The sequence below is a fragment of the Chiloscyllium punctatum genome, chromosome 3 (genome assembly GCF_047496795.1).
Source record: "Chiloscyllium punctatum isolate Juve2018m chromosome 3, sChiPun1.3, whole genome shotgun sequence".
Lineage (NCBI taxonomy): Eukaryota > Metazoa > Chordata > Chondrichthyes > Orectolobiformes > Hemiscylliidae > Chiloscyllium > Chiloscyllium punctatum.
The window spans coordinates 101,590,992-101,617,076 of NC_092741.1; the positions used below are offsets into that span (position 1 = coordinate 101,590,992).

A 26,085-nucleotide genomic window follows, 5' to 3' on the forward strand; every position below is an offset into this window, starting at 1 on the left:
ATTTCCTCTTGTTATCCTTACATAAGATTGATAATTCTAGAGTGCTGACAGCATAATCAGCAGCTCATTGCCTGGATGTTTGATTTCATTGTACATTGCCAAGGTACTTTTCTATCAGGAGAGGAAAGACCAGATCCTGGCATCTGCTATGTTGACAGTCTGCACAGGATGATGTGACTGCTCCAAGTTTGGAGTACCTGACAAATCACAAGCATAGTAGAAAGTGGGGGAAATTGATGTCTTGCAGACCTCTATCCTGGAACCACATCTCCTTGTTCTGTGTATGATCATGTTCAAAATGCTGGGGAGCTAGTTTTTGGCTTTTCGTAAATAACCAGCATCTCACTATGGATAGCAACGCTGGCTGGAGGGGTCCTGAGGATTTGAGTTCATCCTTTTCTGATCACATCAAACCATGTGATTTTGCATAACATGGCCTCTACAAATGTTAGTGGATTTAGCTCTATGGTAGTAAAGAAACCTTATTTGTAGTTTCATGCTAACAGCTATTAAGCAAGAAGTTCCAAGAACCAGGATTTAAAAGCATGGATTAGGGTAGAAGAAACGGAGAAACATTCCTTACATCTCTCGTAACAACCCAAACTCCAGCATTTTCTGCATCCATAGGTGCAGAAACGTTTTACAAGGATTTTACCAGGACTGGAGGTTTTGAGTTATAAGGAGAGGCTGGATAGGTTGGAACTCCTCTTCACTGCAGCACAGGAGATTGAGGGATATATAAAATCATGATAGCACAGATAAGGTGAATAGCAAAGGTATTTTCCCCATGATAGTGGAGTTCAAAACTAGAAGATATATTTTTAAAGAGAGAGGAGAAAGATTTAAAAGGGGCACCTTTCCCATACATGGAGAAAGCACCAGAGGAAGTGCCACTGCTACAGGAAGTGATAAGTGCAGGTACAGTTACAACATTTAAAAGACATTTGGACAGGTACATGAATAGGAAAGTTTGAAAGGGATATGGGCCAAGCGCAGGCAACTGGGACTATATTAGTTTGGGAAATTTGGTGAGCATGAGTGAGTTGAGTCGAAGGGTCTGTTCCTGTGCTATATGTCTCTATGACTTTATAAAGAGCATGATTTCAGGCTAACACCCACAATTTCAGAAGCCTATTTCCTGAATTCCACCCTATCAGACTCGCAATTCCCTCCATTTGTATATCACTTTATCCAGAATTCATAATGATAAATAAAGCTCATTATAGCTACTATGTATGTTGGTAAAAAAGGATTCCATTATATACAAAAAAGCTTCTACATCTGCTGTCACCATGTACTCATCTGCTTTAAGTAATAAATGAACTTGGTAAATTCAAGGCTGTCCATTGTCATAATTTGCAGGTATCTGTGGTTTTCATGGTCAATCTGTATTTATTTGAAACTGTATCTTTGGGGAATACTTTCTATATCATCAGTTTGCAGTTTATCGTTTATTGATTTTTAAACACCTTTTGCTCAACATTTCATTCCAGATGGGTGAGTTCAGCAGTGATATGAAACTTGGTCATATTTTTCAGCTCAAGGGAAAGGCACCCCAAAGTGATGAAGTCACATTGCTTGCTAGAAGACATCACTGTACACATATGACTAAAGCAGGCAGACTAAAAATCTTGAAAAGTAGCTGTCCATATCTTTTATAAAATGTCAGGCTTATTTTTGCACAATTAAAGAGTTTTAAAATAAATTCCAATGGGAAATAGAATAAATTCTTCCCATAAAATGAATCAATTTATCATAAGTTCACAAAACATGATTATGATTTGTTTACTTAATTTGTGACTTGTCAAAGATTTTACATGTTTCAACTTTCATTTGAGAATTAACAGTAAATATTACACTGAAGAATTTACCCAACAGTTTTTCTGAATATATCGAAAGCTGTTTCTATGATCAAAGTAGTATTTATAGAGAAAAGGCTTTGGAAGTAGTCCTTGCTTGAATATAATTCAACTGCCAGGAGGTGTAGTACTAATTTTAAAAGGAAAACATTTTGATAGTAATGGTTAATGGTATTAGAACAAATAAAACTAAGATCTATGACCAATCATTTTGTTCTACAAATGGTAATGGTTCCAGATTGTGAGGCGGAACAATAGCTTAATAGTTAGCACTGCTGCCCCACAGTGCTAGGCACCCAGGTTTGAATCCACCTTGAGGTGAATGTTTGTGTGGAGTTTGCACATTCTTTCCATGTCTGCATGAGTTTCCCCCAGGTATCTTGTTTCCTTTTACAGTCCAAAGATATGCAGGTTAGGTAGATTGGCAATACTAAATTGCCCAGGGATGTGCAAGCTAGATGGATTAGCCATGAGAAATGACAGGATACAGGGATAGGATATGGGGGTCTGAGTGGGATGCTCTTCACAGGGCCAATGTTGATTTGATGGGCTGAATGGCCTGCTTCCATACTATGGGGATTCTATGATTGTAAAGTATATTATTAATATTGTAGTTGCAGAGTTGTAGATAAGAAACATAACAAAATAGTTCTTTGGAATTGTGTGGAACCTGCAGGAGATGAGTGAGGTACTAAATGTATATCTTACATCAGTGTTTACTTCGGAGAGGGTTTTGGAAGCGAGAGAACTTACGAAAATAAACAGCGATATCTTGAAGTGTCCATATTGCAAAGGTGGTGGTGCTGGACATCTTAAAATGCATAAAGGTGGACAAATCCCCAGGACCTGGATCAGGTGTACCCTAGAATTTTGGAAATCAGGAAAGTGATTCCTGGGCCCCTTGCTGAGATTTTTGTATCATCAATAGCCAAGGGTAAGGTTCTGGAAGACTAACGTTGGCTACTGTGGTGCCATTATTTAAGAAAGGTGGTAAGGAAAAGACAGGGTACTATAGATCAGCGAGCCTGACATCAGTGGTGGGTAAGTTATTGGAGGGGATTCGGAGGGACAGGATTTACATGTGTTTGGAAAGGAAAGGACTGATTAGGGATAGTCAACATGGCTATCTGAGTGGGACATCACGTCTCAGTAACTTGATTGAATTTTTTTGAAGAAATATCAAAGAAGAATGATGAAAGCAGAGCGGTAAGGTGTTTGACAAGGTTCCACGTAGTAGATTGGTTAGCATGGTTAGATCACGTGGATACAGAGAGAATTAGCCATTTGGATACAAAATTGGTTTGAAGTTAGAAGACATAGGATGGTAGTGGAGGGTTGTTTTTTCCGACTGGAGGCCTGTGACCAGCAGTATGCTGCAAGATCAATGCTGAGTCCACTGCTTCTTGCCAGTTATATAAATGATTTGGATGTGAACATCGGAGATATGGTTACTAAGATTGCAGATGACATTAAAAGTTTGGTGGAGTGGACAGCAAAGAAGTTTAGCTTAGACTACTTAGCACGGTGGCTCAATGGTTAACACTGCAGCCTCACAGCGCCAGGGATCTGGGTTCAATTCCAGCCTGAGGCGACTGTCTGTGTGGAGTTTGCACATTCTCCATGTCTGCGTGGGTTTCCTCCCACAGTCCAAAGATGTGCAGGTCAGGTGAATTGCCCATAGTGTTAGGTCCATTAGTCAGAGGGAAATGGGTCTGGGTGGGTTACTCTTCAGAGGGTCGGTGTGGACTGGTTGGGCCAAAGGGCCTGCTTCCACACTATAGGGGATCTAATCTAATCTAAATGACAAGGTCCTGGCGAGTGTGGCTGAACGAAGAGACCTTGGGTTGCAGGCTCATAATTCCTTGAAAGTAGAGTCACAGGTAGACGGTAATGAAGAAGACATTCGGCATGCTTGCCTTTATTCGCCAATGCATTGCATACAGTGGTTGGGACATTATGTTGTGGCTATACTCTGGTATTATCGATTGCCACAGGTGAAGTGCCAGAAAACTGAAGGTTGACTATTATTTAAGAAAGATGGAAAGGAATAACCAGGGAACTATAGATCGGTGAGCGTGACATCAATGGTGGATAGGTTTTTGGAAGGGATTCTGAGGGACGGGATTTAGATGCATTAGTTAGGCCACGATTAGAATATTGTGTTCAATTCTGGTCTCCCTGCTAAAGGAAACTTGAAAGGGTTCAGAAAAGATTTACAAGGATGTTGTCAGGGTTGGAGGGTTTGAGCTACAAGGAGAGGTTCAATAGGCCGGGGCCATTTTCCCTGGAGTGTCAGATTAGATTAGATTAGATTAGATTACTTACAGCGTGGAAACAGGCCCTTCAGCCCAACAAGTCCACACCGCCCCGCCGAAGCGCAACCCACCCATACCCCTACATTTCCTCTTACCTAACACTACGGGCAATTTAGCATGGCCAATTTACCTGACCTGCACATTTTTGGACTGTGGGAGGAAACCGGAGCACCCGGAGAAAACCCACACAGACACAGGGAGAACGTGCAAACTCCACACAGTCAGTCGTCTGTGGCGGGAATTGAACCCGGGTCTCTGGCGCTGTGAGGCAGCAGTGCTAACCACTGTGCCACCCACAGGCTGAAGGGTGACCTTATAGAGGTTTATAAAATCATGAGAGGCATGAATATAGTTAATAGACAAGGTCAATCCCTCAGGATGGGTAAGTGCAAAACTACAGGGCATAGGTTTAAGGTGAGACGAGAATGATTTAAAGGGGTCCTAAGGGACAACCGTTTCATGCAGAGGATGGTGCATGTATGGAACAAGCTGTCAGAGGCGTTGGTAGAGGCTGTACAATTACAGCACTTAAAAGGCATCTGGATAGGTATATGAGTGGGAAGGGTTTAGAAGGTTATGGGTCAAATGCTGGCAAATAGGGGACTAGATTAATTTACAAAATCTGGTCGGCATGGACAAGTTGGACCAAAGGGTCTGTTTCTGTGCTGTACATCTCTATGACTCTAATTACATCGTGAATTTCAGTAAGTGCATGATTATTCACAGAGTAAAATTATTTTCATTACTGGTGGATTGTCAACGAAACCAAACATTTTTTGTTTATTCTTCATTTTAGTGAGGCCAGGAAATGGGCAGCATGGTGGCACAGTGGTTAGCACTGCTGCCTTACAGCGCCAGAGACCTGGGTTCAATTCCTATCTCAGGCAACTGTCTGTGTGGAGTTTGCACATTCTCCCCGTGTCTGTGTGGGTTTCCTCCAGTTTCCTCCCACAGTCCAAAAACGTGCAGGTTAGGTGAATTGGCCATGCTAAATTGCCTGTAGTGTTAGGTGAAGGGGTTGCTCTTTGGAGAGTCAATGTGGACTTGTTAGGCTGGAGGGCCCGTTTCCACATTGTTAAGTAATCTAATCTAATCTAATCTAAAATGAGGGACAATGAAAACACTAAATGCATATTACTTTTATCCCTCACAATAGATTCTGACTATTTACCCTTTAAAATTAGTAGAACACCTCTGAATGACTGAATTAAATACAAGGAAGAACAACTTTCAAAGCATTCCTCATGTTCTTTAAAACTTTTGCAGATGATACTGCTTTGATTTAGTGCTAGATCAGAATTTATGATGATCTAATTAATAATCGAATGAAGTACTTCCTTAAGTTACATTGTGTACATAGAATCAAATTCAGACAGAACCTTAATTATTGCAATCTGGAGTAATTTTTATAAGTGAAGTCAAAAGGATTATGAGTAAGTTTAAAGAAGGATGAAGAAGTCCAAATGTCCCTTTTTCTAATATGGGTACACAATCTTATTCAGCTATGGACCGAAACTAAAAATTGAAGGAAACAATCAATTGAAGGAGAAGGAAAAACCATGATTAATACCTCCACAAAACACTGACATCATACTAAACTTTTAAAGGAGTTCCCACACATCTTTGACAAAGAAGGGCAGTAATTCAAAAGTCAGAAGGGCAACTGTATATTGCCAAAACATATTATTCCTATCAAGATTTCATTTTATTTATCTTTTTATGTAAATATTGCTGGCAATATTTACATTTATTGTCCTTTAGAAAATAGGGTAGACCTTTTTGAGCAATTTGATACACCTCAGTGGCTTGTTGGATTAAGAATGCAGTAAATAAGTACTCCAGCAAGCCAATTAGGAGAACAGTTTTGCTTCCTGAAAAGATATCAGTTAACTGGCTGGGTATTTATTACAGTCTGACAGTTAAACAGTTAATTTTATTGACAAAAGCTTTTTAAAACAAAGTGCAAATTCAGAAACTACTTTGATGAGATTCGGACTCTCTCTCCCTGGATGATTAGTTTAATCCTAACAATCAGGCTATCACACCAGTGAAGAGTTATTTACATTGGGAATTTTAAAACAATGCCAATGTAAAGCATATCCATCACTACATTAAGGAGAAAATAGATTAACATTTCAGATAGAAATCCTTTGCTAGTCCTCCTCAAGAACCATCAAGAAAACTTAACCCAGGTTTTCTCTGTTGGTGAGTATTCCAAACATTTTCTGATTTGATTTAACTGTTATATTTACATCTTCTGCATAGATAACATAATCAAAAATTAGACTAATTCAAATCCATACCGCACTGTATTTCTGTATTTCAATCAGTCGAGGACCAAGTGTCTGAATCACCTCAAGTGTTTTGTCCTGATTTAAAAATTTGATAGACAGTTCAGCAGCCTGGAATATGAAGAACTCAGTAAGAATAGAGAGAAACCTTGTACAAAAAAAAATTCCATAGTGCTTCCAAGATAATAAGATAAATTTAAATTTAATACTGACCACAAATAAGATAAGATAGGGTAGACCTCAAAAAACTTGAGGACTCTCTCTTCATTGGCCAGAGACACACAATATTTTGAAACATAGCAAGTTTTGAGAAGATTTGTAGCTCAGGTTAAGGTTCTGGATGTAGGTTTGCTCGCTGAGCTGGAAGATTCATTTCCAGACATTTCGTCACCCTACGACGTAACATCACCCGGAGGCCCACTGAAGATGATACCTTGTAGGGTGACAAAACATCCGGAAATGAACCTTCCAGCTCAGCGAGCAAATCTACATCCAGAATTTTGAAACATAATTAACAGCCAAACAAGAAATTCAGACATATTAATTACAACACAAACTGAAAAGTTTAAAGAAAGAATAATCTTTAAAGAATTGTCAAAGTAGAAAAATACCAGAAACTTGCAGCAGGTCATTCAACATCAGTAAAAAGAAATTCAGGTATCACCTCTATTCCTTTCAACTCTTTGCCTTCTGGTAAAATGATGGTCCATTTTTCAGATTCAATTGTTTCATTTTAGTTATTTAACCTTTGTAAAAAGTGTATTTTATAACAATATGACTCATCTTAATGTACCAAATAATATTTTGGCATTTAAACACTATCACAATGGACCTATATAAAAGATAAAATTAAACTTTGGGGTTGCTTTTCATTTTGTTTTCTGGCATGGACTGAGAGCTAACTTGTTTCTTTTGTGCCTTGAATGATTATTTCTGGTGGCTAGCCAAACTACTCACACATCAAAGTAAGGCCATAAGACATAGGAGCAGAAATTAGGCTGTTCAGCCCATCAAATCTGCTCCACCTTTCAATCATACCTGATAAGTTTCTCAACCCTATTCTCCTGCTTTCTCCCCTTAACAATCAAGAACCTATCTATCTTAGTCTTAAATATACTCAATGACCTGGCCTCCACAGCCCTCTGTGGCAATGAATTCCATAGATTCACTACTTTCTGGCTGAAGAAGTTTCTCCTTATCTCCATTCTAAAAGGTCTTCCCTTTACTCTAAGACTGTGGGCTCAGGTCCTTGTCTCTTCTGCAAATGGAAACATCTTCCCAACATCTACTCTGTCCAGGCCATTCAGTACTCCATATGTTTCAATTAGATTTTCTCTCATCTTTCTAAACTACATCGGGTATAGACCCAGAGTCCTCAAACGTTCCTCATATGCTATTCCTGCAACCATTCTCGTTTGCTAGTGCTCTTGGGGGGGGTTTAAACTAACTCTGCAGGGGCATGGGAACCCAGACTGTAGCTTTAGGGTGCAGGACCTGGAGTGTAGGGAGATTAGGAATATGGCATCAATCTTAAAGGAGGGTGCCTGTAAACAGAAGAGTGGCTTGAAGTGTGTATACTTTAATGCCAGAAGTATACGAAATAAGGTAGGTGAACTTGCAGCGTGGGTTGGTACCTGGGACTTTGATGTTGTGGCTATTACGGAGACGTGGCTAGATCAGGGACAGGATTGGCTGTTGCAGGTTCCAGGGTTTAAATGTTTTAGTAGGGTCAGAGGTGGGGGTAAAAGAGGGGGGGGTGTGGCTTTGCTTGTCAAAGATAGTATTACAGCGGTGGAAAGGAAGATGGACGAAGATTTGCCATCTGAGGTAGTTTGGGTTGAGGTTAGGAATAGGAGAGGTGAGGTCACCCTGTTAGGAGTCTTTTACAGGCCTCCTAATAGTCCTAGAATCGTTGAAGAAAGGATTGCGAAGATGATTCAGGAGAAGAGTGACAGTGGATTGGAAAAGTAGATTCCAAGGCAAGAGCGTAATTGATATGTGGAACTTGTTCAAGGAGCAACTATTGAGTGTCGTTGATAAGTACGTACCTATCAGGCAGGGAGGAAAGTGTCGTGTGAGGGAGCCGTGGTTTAATAAGGAGTTGGAATCCCTTGTTAAATGGAAGAGGGCGGCCTTTGTAAAGATGAGGTGTGAAGGTTCAATAGGGGCAATTGAGAGTTATAAGGTAGCCCGGAAGGACCTGAAGAGAGAGCTAAGAGCAGCAAGGAGGGGACATGAAAGGTGCTTAGTTGGTAGGATTAGGGAAAACCCTAAGGCTTTCTATAGGTATGTTAGGAATAAAAGAATGACTAGGGAAGGAATAGGTCCAATCAAGGATAGTAATGGGAAGTTGCGTGTGGAGGCTGAAGAGATTGGGGAGGCGCTGAATGAATACTTTTCGTCAGTATTCACTCAGGAACAGGACATTGTTGTCGATATGAATACTGAGGCACGAATAAGTAGAATGGATGGCTTTGAGATATGTAGAGAAGAGGTGTTGGAAATTCTGGCAAGGGTGAAAATAGATAAGTCCCCTGGGCCTGATGGCATTTATCCCAGGATTCTCTGGGAAGCAAGGGAGGAGATTGCAGAGCCATTGGCCTTGATTTTTGTGTCCTCTTTGTCGACAGGAGTAGTGCCAGAGGACTGGAGGCTAGCAAACGTGGTTCCCTTGTTCAAGAAGGGGAGTAGGGATAATCCTAGTAACTATAGGCCAGTGAGTCTCACTTCTGTTGTGGGCAAAGTCTTAGAGAGAATTGTAAGGGATAGGATTTATGCACATCTGGATATGAATGATGTGATCAAGGATAGTCAGCATGGTTTTGTGAAGGGCAGGTCGTGCCTCACAAACCTTATTGAATTCTTTGAGAAGGTGACTAAGGAGGTAGATGAGGGGAAAGCGGTAGATGTGGTATATATGGATTTTAGTAAGGCGTTTGATAAGGTCCCCCATGGTAGGCTACTGCAGAAAATACAGAGATATGGCATTGAGGGTGAGTTGGAGGTTTGGATTAGGAATTGGCTCTCTGGAAGAAGACAGAGGGTAGTAGTTGATGGCAAAGGTTCATCTTGGAGTGCCGTCACTAGCGGTGTTCCGCAAGGATCTGTTTTGGGACCATTGCTGTTTGTCATTTTTATAAATGACCTGGAGGAAGGGTTAGAAGGTTGGGTGAGCAAGTTTGCGGATGATACGAAAGTCGGAGGAGTTGTAGACAGTGAGGAAGGATATGGCAGGTTACAGCGGGATATAGAGAAGCTGCAGAGCTGGGCAGAAAGGTGGCAAATGGAGTTCAATGTAGCTAAGTGTGAAGTGATTCACTTTGGTAAGAGTAATAAAAAGATGGATTACTGTGCTAATGGTAGACTACTTGGTAGTGTGGAAGAGCAGAGGGATCTTGGTGTCCATGTACACAGATCTCTGAAAGTTGCCACCCAGGTAAATAGTGCAGTGAAGAAGGCATATGGCGTACTGGCTTTTATTGGTAGAGGAATTGAGTTCCGGAGTCCTGAGGTCATGCTGCAGTTGTATAAGACTCTGGTGCGGCCGCATCTGGAATATTGTGTGCAGTTTTGGTCGCCATACTATAGGAAGGATGTGGAGGCACTGGAACGGGTGCAGAGGAAGTTTACCAGGATGTTGCCTGGTATGGTAGGAAAATCCTATGAGGAAAGGCTGAGGCACTTGGGGTTGTTTTCATTGGAGAAAAGAAGGTTTAGGGGTGATTTGATAGAGGTGTACAAGATGATTAGGGGGTTAGATAGGGTTGACAGTGAGAACCTTTTTCCACGTATGGAGTCAGCTATTACAAGGGGGCATAGCTTTAAATTAAGGGGGGGTAGATATAGGACTGATGTTAGGGGTAGGTTCTTCACTCAGCGAGTCGTAAGTTCATGGAATGCCCTGCCAGTAGCAGTAGTGGACTCTCCCTCTTTATGGGTATTTAAGCGGGCATTGGATAGGTATATGGAGGATAGTGGGTTAGTGTAGGTTAGGTGGGCTTTGATCGGCGCAACATCGAGGGCTGAAGGGCCTGTACTGCGCTGTATTCTTCTATGTTCTATGTTCTAATAGGGTGATTGTTATGGGAGACTTTATCTTTCCTGATATTGATTGGGAAAGCTATAGCTCAAGTTCGTTAGATGGGTCAGTGTTTGTGCAATGTGTGCAGGAGAGTTTCCTGACACAATATGTAGATAAGCCAACAAGAGGTGAGGCCATACTGGATTTGGTTCTGGGTAACGAACCAGGCCAGGTATTAGAACTAGAGGTAGGTGAGCACTTTGAGGACAGTGACCACAATTCGGTGATTTTTACTCTAGTGATGGAGAGGGATAAGTGTGTACTACAGGGCAAGAGTTATAGCTGGGGGCAGGGAAATTATGATGCGTTGAGGCATGACTTAGGATGTGTGGATTGGAAAAGTAGATTCCAAGGCAAGAGCGTAATTGATATGTGGAACTTGTTCAAGGAGCAACTATTGAGTGTCCTTGATAAGTACGTACCTATCAGGCAGGGAGGAAAGGGTCGTGTGAGGGAGCCGTGGTTTAATAAGGAGTTGGAATCCCTTGTTAAATGGAAGAGGGCGGCCTTTGTAAAGATGAGGCGTGAAGGTTCAATAGGGGCGATTGAGAGTTATAAGGTAGCCCGGAAGGACCTGAAGAGAGAGCTAAGAGGAGCAAGGAGGGGACATGAAAGGTCCTTAGTTGGTAGGATTAGGGAAAACCCTAAGGCTTTCTATAGGTATGTTAGGAATAAAAGAATGACTAGGGAAGGAATAGGTCCAATCAAGGATAGTAATGGGAAGTTGCGTGTGGAGGCTGAAGAGATTGGGGAGGCACTGAATGAATACTTTTCGTCAGTATTCATTCAGGAACAGGACATTGTTGTCGATATGAATACTGAGGCACGAATAAGTAGAATGAATGGCTTTGAGATATGTAGAGAAGAGGTGTTGGAAATTCTGGCAAGGGTGAAAATATGTAAGTCCCCTGGGCCTGATGGCATTTATCCTAGGATTCTCTGGGAAGCAAGGGAGGAGATTGCAGAGCCATTGGCCTTGATTTTTGTGTCCTCTTTGTCTACAGGAGTAGTGCCAGAAGACTGGAGGCTAGCAAACGTGGTTCCCTTGTTCAAGAAGGGGAGTAGGGATAATCCTAGTAACTATAGGCCAGAGAGTCTCACTTCTGTTGTGGGCAAAGTCTTAGAGAGAATTGTAAGGGATAGAATTTATGCACATCTGGATAAGAATAATGTGATCAAGGATAGTCAGCATGGTTTTGTGAAGGGCAGGTCGTGCCTCACAAACCTTATTGAATTCTTTGAGAAGGTGACTAAGGAGGTAGATGAGGGGAAAGCGGTAGATGTGGTATATATGGATTTTAGTAAGGCGTTTGATAAGGTCCCCCATGGTAGGCTACTGCAGAAAATACAGAGATATGGCATTGAGGGTGAGTTGGAGGTTTGGATTAGGAATTGGCTGGCTGGAAGAAGACAGAGGATAGTAGTTGATGGCAAAGGTTCATCTTGGAGTGCCGTCACTAGCGGTGTTCCGCAAGGATCTGTTTTGGGACCATTGCTGTTTGTCATTTTTATAAATGACCTGGAGGAAGGGTTAGAAGGTTGGGTGAGCAAGTTTGCGGATGATTCGAAAGTCGGAGGAGTTGTAGACAGTGAGGAAGGATGTGGCAGGTTACAGCGGGATATAGAGAAGCTGCAGAGCTGGGCAGAAAGGTGGCAAATGGAGTTCAATGTAGCTAAGTGTGAAGTGATTCACTTTGGTAAGAGTAATAAAAAGATGGATTACTGGGATAATGGTAGACTACTTGGTAGTGTGGAAGAGCAGAGGGATCTTGGTGTCCATGTACACAGATCTCTGAAAGTTGCCACCCAGGTAAATAGTGCAGTGAAGAAGGCATATGGCGTACTGGCTTTTATTGGTAGAGGAATTGAGTTCCGGAGTCCTGAGGTCATGCTGCAGTTGTATAAGACTCTGGTGCGGCCGCATCTGGAATATTGTGTGCAGTTTTGGTCGCCATACTATAGGAAGGATGTGGAGGCACTGGAACGGGTGCAGAGGAAGTTTACCAGGATGTTGCCTGGTATGGTAGGAAGATCCTATGAGGAAAGGCTGAGGCACTTGGGGTTGTTTTCATTGGAGAAAAGGTTTAGGGGTGACTTGATAGAGGTGTACAAGATGATTAGGGGGTTAGATAGGGTTGACAGTGAGAACCTTTTTCCACGTATGGAGTCAGCTATTACAAGGGGGCATAGCTTTAAATTAAGGGGGGGTAGATATAGGACTGATGTTAGGGGTAGGTTCCTCACTCAGCAAGTCGTAAGTTCATGGAATGCCCTGCCAGTAGCAGTAGTGGACTCTCCCTCTTTATGGGTATTTAAGCGGGCATTGGATAGGTATATGGAGGATAGTGGGTTAGTGTGGGTTAGGTGGGCTTTGATCGGCGCAACATCAAGGGCCAAAGGGCCTGTACTGCGCTGTATTCTTCTATGTTCTATGTTCTATGTTCTAAACCTCCTCTGAACATGCTCCAGGACTAGGACATCCTTCCTGAGATATGACGTTCAAAACTACACACAATACTCTAAATGTCGTCTGACCAGAGTCTTACAAAATCTCATAAGTGCATCCCTGCTTTTATATTTAAGTCCTCTCAAAATAAATGCCATTATTGCATTTGCCTTCCTAACTACTGAGTCAACCTGCAATTTTACCTTGAGAACACCCTGGACAAGAACTCTCAAGTCTCTGATTTTTCTCCCCATTTAGAAAATAGCCCATGGCTCTATTCTTTCTACCAAAATGCATGACCTCACACTTTCCCAAGTGTACTCCATCTACCGCTTCTTTGCCCACTCTCCTAACCAGTTTCCTCATTTCCCCTCCCCCACCTTAACCCAGTTCCAACCTTCCAGCTCAGCACCATCCTCATGACCTGTCCTACCTGCCAATCTCCCTTCCCAGCTATACGCTCCACCCTCCCCTCTGACCTATCACCTCCATCCCCACCTCCATTCACCTCTTGTACTCTTTGCTTCCTTCTCCCCAACACCCCTCCCCCCACACACTTATCTCTCCACCCTGGACACTTCCTGCCTTTATTCCTGATGAAGGGCTTTTGCCCGAAACGTCGATTTTCCTGCTCCTTGGATGCTGCCTGACTTGCTGTACTTTCTCAGCACCACTCTGATATACACTTACCTAACCTGCCTAAATCCTTCTGCAGCCCCCTATCTGCTCCTCTACCTATCTTTGTCTTATCTGCAAATGTAGCTAGAATACCCTCAAGCTCCTTCATCTAGATTGTTAATGAATAAAGTGAAAAGCTGTGGTCCCAATACTGAGCCTTGTGGAACACCACTTGTCACCGACTACCATCCTGAGAAGGACCCTTTTATCCGCAATCTCTGTTTTCTGCCAGACAGCCAAACTGCTATCCATTCCAGCAGCTTGTCCCTAACACCATGGGCCTTTATTTACTGATAGATTCTGGGTATTCCAAGATGGAGGATGGAAAAACTTTTTGGCTGTAACAGGCTGCTCCTTTTTTGAGGTATTTTAGGTGTTGGAGGTGATTTTCTCAAATTCCAGGAGCAGCAATTACTGTTTTATATGCTGTTGCAGTGTTTTGGAACTTCGGAGAAAAAAAAAGTCAAAACAACAGCACTTTCAAAAGGGAGAGGAACAGACAAAGGCAGCACATGGTGAGTGAGGTCAGCTCAGGGGGAAGAGAGAGACAGATGGAGAAAGTAACCCACACAGCTAACTGACACACCAGTGAACCTGCACAGGTACTGCCTTTGCTGTTTGAGTTCATGTACTGCTGGATATAGGAGTGCGTCTGGGAAAATTAACAAACAGTGAAATTCACAACTAATCTTGGAGGAACTTGTTTGGGAGAGGTCACAGCGCAGAAAATGATAAGTGAATAATTTAAGCGTGGCCTTACAGTAAGTCTGCAGTAGTGAGTAGAGTGGGTTCTTTCTTCATTATATGCTTTATTTGAGATATGTCTCTTGATTCAACTTAAAAAATATAAGCCATAAGTATTATGTTAGCCTGGAGCAGTGTTTTATAGAGGAATAAGACGGTCCTAATTTCTGGGTCTGTACACTGAAAGAAGCAAAAATGGCCACTAGGAGAGTGATATGCTCTTCTTGTCGGATATGGGAGTTCAGGGAGAGTTTCAGTGTTACTGAGGATTATATCTGTAATAAATGCCATTGGTTGTGAATCCTATCAGATCGAATGGATTGGTTGGACAGACAGTTAGAGGCAATGAGGAATTTACAAGAGCAAGGGGATGTGATGGATGACGGGGGAAAAGTTACAGATACAATCACACAGATGGGTTAACTCCAGGAAAGGTAAGAAAGGTAGGCAAGTAGTTGCAGAAGTTTTCTATGGCTATCCCCATTTCAAATAAGTATGCTGTTTTGGAAAATGTAGGGCGTGATGGATTCTCAGGGGAATGAAGCATGGACAATCACGTTTCTGGTGCCGAGACTGGCTTTGATGCAATGAGTGGTACATCGGGTTCCAAGAGATCAATTGTGTTCGGGGACTCTCTCGTCCGAGGCTCAGACATATGTTTCTATGGCCAACAGTGAAAAGTCAGAACGGTGTGTTGCCTCCCTGGTGCCAGGATCAAGGATGTCTCAGAGAGGGTGCAGAATGTTCAAGCGGAAGAGGGACCAGCAGGACGTCATTGTACACATTGGAACCAATGACATAGGGGAAAAGGATGAGATTCTGAAGAGAGAATATAAAGAGTTAGGCAGGAATTTAAAAAGGAGATCCTTGAGAGTAGTAATATCTGGATTACCCCCGATGCTGTGAGCTAGTGAGGGTAGGAATAGGAGGATAGAGCAGAGTAAGGAATGGTTGAGGAGCTGGTGTATGAGAGAAGGATTCACATTTTTGGATCGTTGGAATCTCTTCTGGGTTGGAGTGACCAGTACAAGAAGGACAGATTGCACCTCAATTGGAAGGGGACAGGCAGGGAGATTTGCTAAAGCTGCTCCGGCGGATTTAAACTATTAAGGTTGGGGGGGTGGGGGGTGGTGGGACCCAGAGTTATAGTGAGGAAGGAGATCAATCTGAGACTGGTACAGTTGATAAAAGAATTGAGTCAAATAGTCAGGCAGACAGGGACAAAGCAGAGAACAATGTATGAATGATAAATTAAACTGCATTTATTTCAATGCAAGAGGACTAACAGGGAAGGCAGATGAACTCAGGACATGGTTAGGAATATGGGACTGGGATATCATAGCAATTACAGAAACATGGCTCAGGGATGGACAGGATTTGCAGCTTTATGTTCCAGGATACAAATGTTACAGAAAGGGAGGAGGGGAAGTGGCATTTTTAATAAATGATAGCATTACAGCTGTACTGAGGGAGGATATTCCCAGAAATATATCCAGGGAAGTTATTTGGGTTGAACTGAGAAATAAGGAAGGGATAATCACCTTATTGGGATTATATTATAGACCCCTTAATAGTCAGAGGGAAATTGAGAAACAAATTTTTAAGGAGATTTCAGTTATCTGTAAGAATAATAGGGTGGTTATGGGAGGGGATTTTAACTTCCCAAACATTGACTGGGACTGCCATTATGTTAAGGGTTCAGATGGAGATGAATTTGTTAAGTGTGTACAAGAAAATTTTCTGATTCAATATGTGGATGAATCTACTAGAGAAGGTGCAAAACTTGACCTACTGCTGGGAAATAAGGCAGGGCACATGACTGAGGTGTCAGTGGGGGAGTACTTTGAGGCCAGCGACCATAATTCTATTAGTTTTAAAATAGTGATGGAACAGGATAGACTAGATCTAAAAGTTGAGGTTCTAAATTAGAGGACGACTAATTTTGATGGTATTAAGCAAGGACTTTCAAAAGTTGATTGGGGGTAGATGTTCGCAGGGACAGTTAAAAAATGGGAAGCCTTCAGAAATGAGATAACAAGAGTCCAGGGTGAAAGGAAAGACTGGTAGGCATAAGGAATGCTGGATGACTAAAGAAATTAAGGGCTTGGTTAAGAAAAAGAAGGAAGTCTATGTCGCATGTAGATGGTCTATGATCACGGTAAATGATCATGAATCCTTAGAAGAGTATAAAGGCAGTAGAAGTATTAGCGAGTTTTGAGAAGATTTGTAGCTCAGATTGAGGTTCTGGATGTAGGTTTGCTCGCTGAGCTGAAAGGTTCATTTTCAGACGTTGCATCATCATACTAGATAACATCTTCAGTGAGCCTCTGAACAAAGTACTGTTGATGTTTCCTGCTTTCTATTGATATGTTTGGGTTGGAGATACAATTTCCTGTAGTGATGTCATTTCCTGTTCTTTTTCACAGTTAAATCAGGTTCAAGTCAGTGTGTTTGTTGATAGAGTTCTGATTGGTATGCCATGCTTCTAGGATTTCTCATGAGTGTTTTTGTAAATGCAAATGGTAGACCACAAACCCACCAACACACCAAAACAGCAGCTCGTGAACTTGAAAGACCCTATACAGACAACAAGCAAAACTAATGTTATTTACAAAACACCGTGCAAGGACTATAACAAACACTACATTGAACAAACAAGCAGAAAACTAGTCACCAGGATACATGAACATCAGCTAGCCACGAAACAACATGACCCTCTCTCACTAGTATCCTTACATACAGATAAGGAAGGACACCACTGGGACAACACATCCATCCTCAGACAAGCCAAACAGAGACATGGACGAGAACTCCTAGAAGCATGGCATTCCAACCGGAAGTTTATCAACAAACACATTAATTTGGACCCCATTTACCACACCCTAAGAAAAAGACATCACCAAAGGAAATGACATCACCGTTGAGTACAGGAGTTGGGAGGCCATGTTGCAGCTGTACAGGACATTGGTTCAGCCATTTTTGAAATATTGCATGCAGTTCTGGTCTCCTTCCTGTCGGAAAGAAGTTGTGAAACTTGAAAGGGTTCAGAGAAGATTTACAAGGATGTTGCCAGGATTGGAGGATTTAAGTTATGAGGAGAGGCTGAGTAGGCTGGAGCTGTTTTCTCTGGAGTGTCGGATGGTGAGGGGAGACCTTATAGAGGTTTATAAAATCATGAGGGGCATGGATAGGATAAATAGACAAAGTCTTCTCCCTGGGGCGGGGGAGTCCAGAACTAGAGGGCATAGGTTTCGGATGAGAGGGAAAGGATATAAAAGAGACCTAAAGGGGGAACATTTTCACACAGAGGGTGGTACGTGTATGGAATCAGCTGCCAGAGGAAGTGGTGGAAGCTAGTATAATTGCAACGTTTAAAAGGCATCTGGGTGGGTATATGAATCGGAAGGGTTTGGAGGGATATGGGCTGGGTACTGGCAGGTGGGACTAGATTGGGTTGGGATATCTGGTCAGCATGGACGAGTTGAACCAAAGGGTCTGTTTCTGTACTGTATATCTCTATGACTCTACTCAGTCGCCTCCTGTGCGGCACCTTGTCAAAGGCCTTCTTGAAGTTCAGGTAGATAACATCCATTGGCTCTCCTTGGTCTAACCTGCTCGTTACTTCCTCAAAGAAGTCTAGCAGATTTGTCAGGTATGACTTCCCCTTGATGAAGCCTTGCTGACTTTGCCCTATTTTACCAGACACTTCCAAGTATTCAGAAATCTCATCCCTCAGAATGGATTCCAGGATCATACCCATGACCAAGGTTAGGCTAAACAGTCTGTAATTTTCTGTTATTTGCCTTACTCCCTTTTTAAATAAGGGTGTCACATTAGCAATTTTACAGTCCTCTGGGACCCTCCCTGATTCTAGTGATTCCTGAAAGATTACCACGAACACCTCCACTATCTTCTCAGCTATCTCCCTTAGAACTCTGGGCTGTTGTCCATCTTAGGCCATTCGGTTATTCTTGCACTTCTCCTCGGTGATGGCCTCCATTCTCAGCTCTGCCGCCTTGCTCTCTTAAATTTTTGGAATATTACTCGCGTCTTCCACTGTGAAGACTGAAGCCAAGTAATTATTCAGTTCCTTAGCCATTTCCATGTTCCCCACTGCTGTCTGTCCAGTGTCTTTTTCCAGTGGCCCAATGTCCACATCTGCCTCTCTTTTGCCCTTTATATATCGAGAAACTCTTACAGTCTTCCTTTATATTACTGACCAGCTTAACCTCATATTTAATCTTCTCCCTCCTTATTTATTTTTTTTGTTGCCCTCTGTTGGTCTTTGTAAGCTTCCAAATCCTCTGGTTTCCCACTGCCCTTTGCCACATTATATGCTTTCTCTTTTGCTTTTATGCTATCCTGACTTCCCTAGTTAGCCACGTTGCCTCATCCTCCTGTATCATGCTTCTTTTTCCTCATGATGAATCTCTCCTGTGTCTCTTGAACTACTCCCAGAAACTCCTGCTGTTGCTGTTCCACTGTCTTTCCTTCTAGCCAATTCTGCTCAGCTACTCCCTCATGCATCTGTAGTTGCGTTTATCCAGCTGTAATACTGTTAACTCTGATTCTATCATCTTCCTCTCAAATTGCAGAGTAAATTCAATCATATTATGATCACTGCCTCCTAAGGGTTCCTTCACCTGAAGTACCCTTATCAAGTCTGCCTCACTGCACAACACTAAATCCAACATTGCCTGCTCCCTAGTGGGTCCATCACCACCTACTCCAAAAAAAAACTATCTCGTTGACATTCCACAAATTTCTTTTCTTGCAATCCACTGCCAACCTGATTTTCCGAGTCCACCTTCATATTGAAATCCCCCATGATCATTTTTAACGTTGCCTTTCCTACACATCTTTTCTATCTTCTGGTATATCTTGCGCCCCAGTTCCTTACTACAGTTTGGAGGCCTGTACACACTTTAACTTTGGTTTTTTTTTTAGCTTTGCTGTTCCTCAATTTTACACAGATTCTACAGAATCTGACCCAACTTTGTTTCTCACTATTGACTTAATTTCATTTCTTACTAACAAGGCAACCCCACCCGCTCTGCCTACCTGCCAATCTTTCCGATAGGTTGTATGTCACTGAATATTCAGCTCCCAATCCTGATCCCCTTGCAGCCACATCTTAGTGATGCCCACCATGTCATAACTGGCCAATTTCAATCTGTGGGACAAGCTCATTTACCTTATTCCTTACATCTGTCCTATCTGGAGATTTTAATAACCTCTCCTGAGTTCCATACTCTTACCTCTGCCTTTAATTTGGGTTTTCTAATTTCCCTTATAACTGAATCCTCCCCCATTATCTGTTAAAAAAGAATATAGTTATCCAATTATAGATAAGCATTCTGCACTTCCTGGGTGTAATTTAAAATTTAGAACTCTTAAAAACAATACTAATTTTTTTATCATGCATAAATTGCAGGAAATTCAATTAATTCACGACTGTGAAGAATTCTCCAAAGCAGATGTTTAGAGGTAAATAGAGTTTTTGTATTTAGCATGCAATAGCCTCAAGAAAATTTTGATCGTCAACAACTATTGGGTCCACTTCAATTGTCAGTTGCTTCACATGATGAAAATGTAACTTTGAAATACACATCTCACCTTCATCCAGCACTTCTCCATCAGAGCTAGGTTATTTGTCTCTTTGACTTTAAGGTAGCATTCCACTGCTCTTACATATTCTCCTGACTGCTCCCATTCTCTAGCTTGTTCAACTATTCCTTCTACTCCCCTGTGAGACACAAATATAAACCAAACAAAAAAAAAAGAGTTAAATCAGAAAATGGAAAATACAGTAACATCTAAATGGATAGTTTAGTGCTCTGCAGAGTTTATGCATGATAATTTTATACTGAATTTCTGAATGAGTGCAGAAAGTTGTTTATATAAACATTATGGTAACCTAATTTCTGCTTATCATAAATATTGATTGCCAGCAATGAAATGATACAACTACATTTGTACTTACAATGAAAAGCAACGACTGGGTAATTGGTGACAATATTTCATGAAGTATGTTTGCTAAGAAGCATGCAAAATCCATAAAGGTACAATTTGGAGCAGGGATTTCATCTTCGAATTTATTTTTCAAATGCTAACAACCAATTCCGCAAGTAGTTACTTCTATACTTATGTTGGATATACTGCAGGCAAGTCAGCAGACCACCTGCTGAATGATTTCCAGATTAAACCAAATTAGTCAAATTCGCAAAGATGTAGAGGATCACTGACAAGACTTCGTCAAGAGGTTAGCAATATTCTTCAGCTTGGCATGTGTTGGCTTCACCTTGGATATAATTACTGAACAGTCAAAGATTTCTGCAGCTGGTGGAAATCCAAAGAGCTTTGTTTCATATTTTCAACTATTTTGCTATTCAAACATGAAAAAAATGCCTTCAAGGAAAAATCACATGGAAAGTAAAATGAGGAAATACCAAAGGAAAGTATCAAGGGTCTCCCTTGATTATTCTCAGTTATTTCTTAGTTCAGAGTAGCGTAAACAAAGGCTTTCAAACAATTCACTATTCATCCTTGTAACAGTAGATGGTGGTAAGGAAATGACACCATTAATTTTTGACCATTTCCACTTTATTCCAGCTAACTTGCTTACTTTGTTCCTTTCTTAATTGCTTCTTGTTCATATTCTTCCTGAAGTTGTTCCAGCTTGTTAGGGATATATTCTTTACAAATTCTAATTGCATCACTCCACATTGCGGCTTCCTGAAACCAAGAAATTAAGTAAAATGGTTTTATCACACGAAGAGTTCATTTTTCAGTTTTAGTAATTTTTTGTATCTGCTATGGTGCAACTACTATCATGCTTCTCTCAGAAACAGAAGGTTGCCAGTTCAAGTCCTATTGAGTGAAAAAAAAGGCTAGGGTGCTAGTCCAGTACCGAGGTAATATCAAAAATTTATTTTTCAGCTGGGACGTTAAACTGAGAATCAAAACGTGTGGACCTGAAAAGCACAACTGGTCAGGCAGCATCTAAGGAGCAGAAGAGTCGATGTTTCGAGCATAAGCTCTTTATTTCCGATGCTGCCTGAAGGCTGTGCTTTTCCAGTGCCACACTTTTTGACTCTGACTCTCCAGAATCTTTGGTCCTCACTTTTTTCCCTGTTAAACTGCGACCTGTGTACTCTCAGGTAAATGTAAAAACTCCCATGCAGTATTCTGAAGGAGGACAGGACTAATATTTATTTCTCAATCAAGTTCTCACAAACCATTACCTCACAATGATCTCTTTTCTGTTTGTGGGGACTTACTATGTTCAACCTGGCTGTCTAATTACTTGCATTACAATAGTGACTACATTTGAAAATCTCCTTATCAATCAAGAACCAATCTAACTCTGTCTTCAATACACTCAATGATTTGGCTTCCACAACCCTCTGCAGCAATGAGTTCCACAAATTCAAAATCCTCTGGCTGAAGACAATCCTCCTCAACTCAGTTCTAAAGTGATGGTACTTCACTCTGAGGCTGAGTCCTCAGGTCTTCCTAGTGGACAAACCTTCTCCATGTCCACTTTATCTAGGCATCTCAGAATCCTGTAAGTTTCGACTCAGATCCCTCCCCCTCAACCTGCTAAACTCCATCGAGTATAGACCCAGTGGCCTCAATCACTCCTCATATGACAAACCCTTCATCCACTAAAGCATTCTTGAAAATCTCCTCTGGACCCCCTTCAAAGCCAGCACATTTTTCCTTAGATACGGGGCCCAAAATGGCTCATGATATTCAAAATCCAGATTCTGGATTAGTGGTGCTGGAAGAGCACAGCAGTTCAGGCAGCATCCAAGGAGCTTTGAAATCGACGTTTCATGCCCGAAACGTCGATTTCAAAGCTCCTTGGATGCTGCCTGAACTGCTGTGCTCTTCCAGCACCACTAGTCCAGAATCTGGTTTCCAGCATCTGCACTCATTGTTTTTACCATATTCAAAATCCAGTATAACCAGAGCCTTATACAGCCTGAGCAGTAAATTTCTGCTCCATTTCTAGCATTCTTGAAATGAATGCTAAGGTTGCATTTGCCTCCCTAATAGACAACTGAACCTGCGTGTTGACTTTAATAGATTTCCTAATTTTCTTTGTGCTTCAGATTTCCAAAGTCTTTCCCCATTTAGAAAATAATCTACACCTCCATTCTTCCTACCAACATGCATAACTTCACCTTCCCAAATAATAATCCATCTGCTGATTCCTTACCCACTCCCCTAGCTAGTCCAAGTTCTTCTGCAGCCTTCCCTCTTCCTCAACACCATCTGTCCCTCCACCTATCCTCGTGTCATCTGCAAACTTCGCAACAATATCCTCAGCTCCTTCATACAGATTGTTAAGGGATAAGTGATCCTTCTTCAGGGGCTGGGAGGCAGCCCAAACTCTAGATGTGTCTCACTTTGGATGTGATCATTCCTTCCTGACCATGCAAATCTTACTTCAAGGTTGGAATCTTATAGGAGTGAGAGGTGTGATAAATTGGTTGACTTATGTGGCGAGGCCCATCTTGTTGATTTTCTTGCTTCATGTTTTCTTCTTTTCATCAGTGGTATGGTGCGATTCTCACTGGCCAGTGGTGAGATGCCAACTGTTATTGGCATCCCCTCTGCACTGACTTTCCATACTACCTCCAAATTCCCTGAACTATACACTCATTCTGGGCAGGTCTCACTTTGGATGTGATCTCTCCTTCCTGACCATGCAAAGCTTACTTCAAGGTTGGAATCTTATAGGAATGAGAGGTGTGACAAATTGGTTGACTTATGTGGTGAGACCCATTTTGATGATCCTCTTGTTTCATGTTTTCTACTTTTTGCCAGTGGTGTGGTGTGATTCTCACTGGCCAGTGGTGAGATGCCAATTGACGGTCATTATTAATTGTTAAACTAAATGCCTTGTTAATGCCAAAACATGCCTCATTAAAATTCAAAATATCACCTTACCAAAGATGTCAGGAAAACTTGACAAGGAAACCAGAGTTAGTGCCTCTGGATTCAGCTTGCCATTTGCTTTGAACAACCTCCAATTTGGACACTGGCATCAAAACCTCAGCGCATGCTCTATGGGCACTAGTCACACACCCCCTACATCCACAAACCGTAGCAACTGACACGTGCCAGCCTCTAAGAACCCACATGCTCAAGGATTCTTTAAACTTTAGATACCAATCAGGGTGGCCAGTGAATGAGGGAAGAGGTTGCAGGCAATACCTTCTTCCACCAATTTTTGTGTCATCTGCAAACATAGCAAGAATATCCTCAGTTCCTTCATCAGGGTTGTTAAAGGATAAGTGATCCTTCTTCGGAGAGGTGTGGGGGTTACCCAAAACATTCACTCTGCTTTCTCTTCATAGAGGCAAAAGTGAGGACTGCAGATGCTGGAAATCAAAGTCTAGATTACAGTCGTGCTGGAAAAGTGCAGCAGGTCAGGCAGCATCCGAGAAACAGGAAAATCAACGTTTCGGGCAAAATTCAGGAATGAAGGCAGGGAGCCTCCGGGGTGGAGAGATAAATAGGTGCTGCCAGACCTGCTGAGATTGTCCAGCAATTTGTTTTTGTTTCTGATTTTCAGCATCCATGGTTCTTTGGTGTTTTTTGTGAGAGTGTTGTGGGAGATGAGGACAGTAGCAGAGTTGAAGTGAATATGAGGCATCAGAGAGCACCTAGTGGCATTTATGCTGGCAGAATGGTGAAAGACATAGATCATCTTCATACATTTGATGGACATTCTTTCAGATAGCTGAGACTGCACTGACCTGGGTGGCAATTTTGAACCAGGCTGGCATTACCTGGGATTGTGGCCACCACTGCTGGTCCTGAGGGAGAAAGTCCTGCATCAGCACCACCCCTTCCAACAGGGCCTACAGGATATTGTCTGCAAAGTGAGACACTGATTTTCTCCTATTTGCCACGTCTGGGCAAATGAAGAGCAGGACTGCTGTGGACTGACAGTGTTTGACTGGGTCCGTAACAGGCTTTTAAAAATGGCACCAACGCAAAAAGAAATGCTGGCAAATTCTGAGATTGCTGGGTCTCTTGCTGAGATGTTTGATAGCCATGGGTGAGGTGTTGGCAGATTGCAGGTCGGCTAATGTGGTGCCTTTATTTAAGAAAGGCTGTAAGGAAAAGCCAGGGAACTATAGACCGGTGAGTTTTACGTTGCTGGTGGGTAAATTGTTGAGAGGATTCTGAGGGACAGGATTTACATGCATTTGCAAAGGCAAGGACTGATTAGGAATAGTCAACATGGCTTTGTGCATGGAAAATCATGTCTCACTAACTTGATTGAGTTTTGAAGAGGTGACAAAGAAGATTGATGAAGGCAGAGTGATAGACGTTGTCTATATGGACTTAAGCAAACCACTTGACAAGGTTCCACATGATAGACTGGTTAGTAAGGTTAGTTCACACGGGATTTAGGGGGAAGATAACCAATTGGATACAAAATTGGCTTGAAGGTAGGAGACAAAGTGGTAGTAGAAGGTTGCTTTTCTGACTGGAGGTCTGTGATCAGTGGCGTGTTACAAGGATCAGTGCTGGGTCCACTGCTTTTCATCATTTATATTTGGATGTGAATACAGGAAGCATGGTTAACAAGCTTGCAAATGATACCAAAATAGATGGTGTAGTGGATAGCGAAGAAGGTTAAGTCAGAGCACAATGGGGCCTTGATCAGATAGGCCAATGGGCTGAGAAATGGCAGATGTGTGATGCTGCATTTTGGTAGGGCAAGCCAGGGATGGGCTTAGAGTTAATGGTAGGGCCCTGAGGAATGTTGCCAAACAAAGGTGGAGTTACACAGTTCCTTGAAAGTGGTCGACAGGACGAAGAAGAAAGGATTTAGCATGCTTGCCTTCACTGAGTACAGGAGTTGGGATGTCATGTTACGGCTGTACAGGACATTGGTGAGGCCACTTTTAGAATACTGCGTACAACTCTGGTCACTGTTCTACAGGAAGGATGATTTGGAGTTGCTGGTATTGGGCTGGGGTGTACAAAGTTAAAAATCATACAACACCAGGTTATAGTCCAACAGGTTTAATTGGAAGCACACTAGCTTTCGGAGTGCCGCTCCTTCATCAGGTGATTGCGGAGGGCACAAACCTAAGGCACAGAATTTATAGCAATAATTTACAGTTTGATGTAACTGAAATTATACTTTGAAAAATACCTCTATTGTCTGTTGAGTCTTTCATCTGTTCGAATACCATGATAGTTTCACTTCTTTCATGTGTAAATCACTAAACCTTTTTTTAAAACGTTACATTCTCAGCTTAGCTGTAACAATGGGCGACAGCTAGACAATATGTTGAAGGTGTTAGCCCCCTGTTTTCTCGATATATGCTATGATGTTTAGATTGATTCTAATCTAAAAAGTGAGATAACAGTTTCACATGAATTCATGCAATTTTTAAGCAAAGTACAATGTAACTCTGCAAGTACAAATTCACCCCACAAAATATATGTGTGCATGTGGGCCTTTGTCTGCCTGTGTGTGTGTGTCTGTCTGGGTTGGGGGTTATGAGTGTGAGAGGGAGTGTGTGTGTGTATAGTAAGTGTAGTGTCTTAAGTCTGTGAGGGGGGTGCATGTGTGAGTGTGTGTCTGTAGGGGGTTCTGTGTGTGTGTATAGTGCAATGGTGATCACCTGTAATGTGA

At 42.0% G+C, this 26,085-nt stretch overlaps 1 protein-coding gene across 3 annotated transcripts in view; it reads right to left on the reverse strand.

Annotated features, from left to right (window-relative positions):
• Positions 1 to 26,085, reverse strand: part of ift172 (intraflagellar transport 172) — a 271,291-nt gene that overhangs the window by 63,172 nt on the left and 182,034 nt on the right. For all 3 annotated transcript variants that reach the window (XM_072557593.1, XM_072557602.1, XM_072557583.1), the window contains 3 exons: positions 21,040 to 21,149; positions 20,031 to 20,160; positions 6,478 to 6,576 (listed from right to left, as the gene is read on the reverse strand). In XM_072557593.1, the coding sequence (XP_072413694.1) occupies positions 6,478 to 6,576; positions 20,031 to 20,160; positions 21,040 to 21,149 (339 nt within the window). The remainder of the gene's footprint in view (positions 1 to 6,477; positions 6,577 to 20,030; positions 20,161 to 21,039; positions 21,150 to 26,085) is intronic.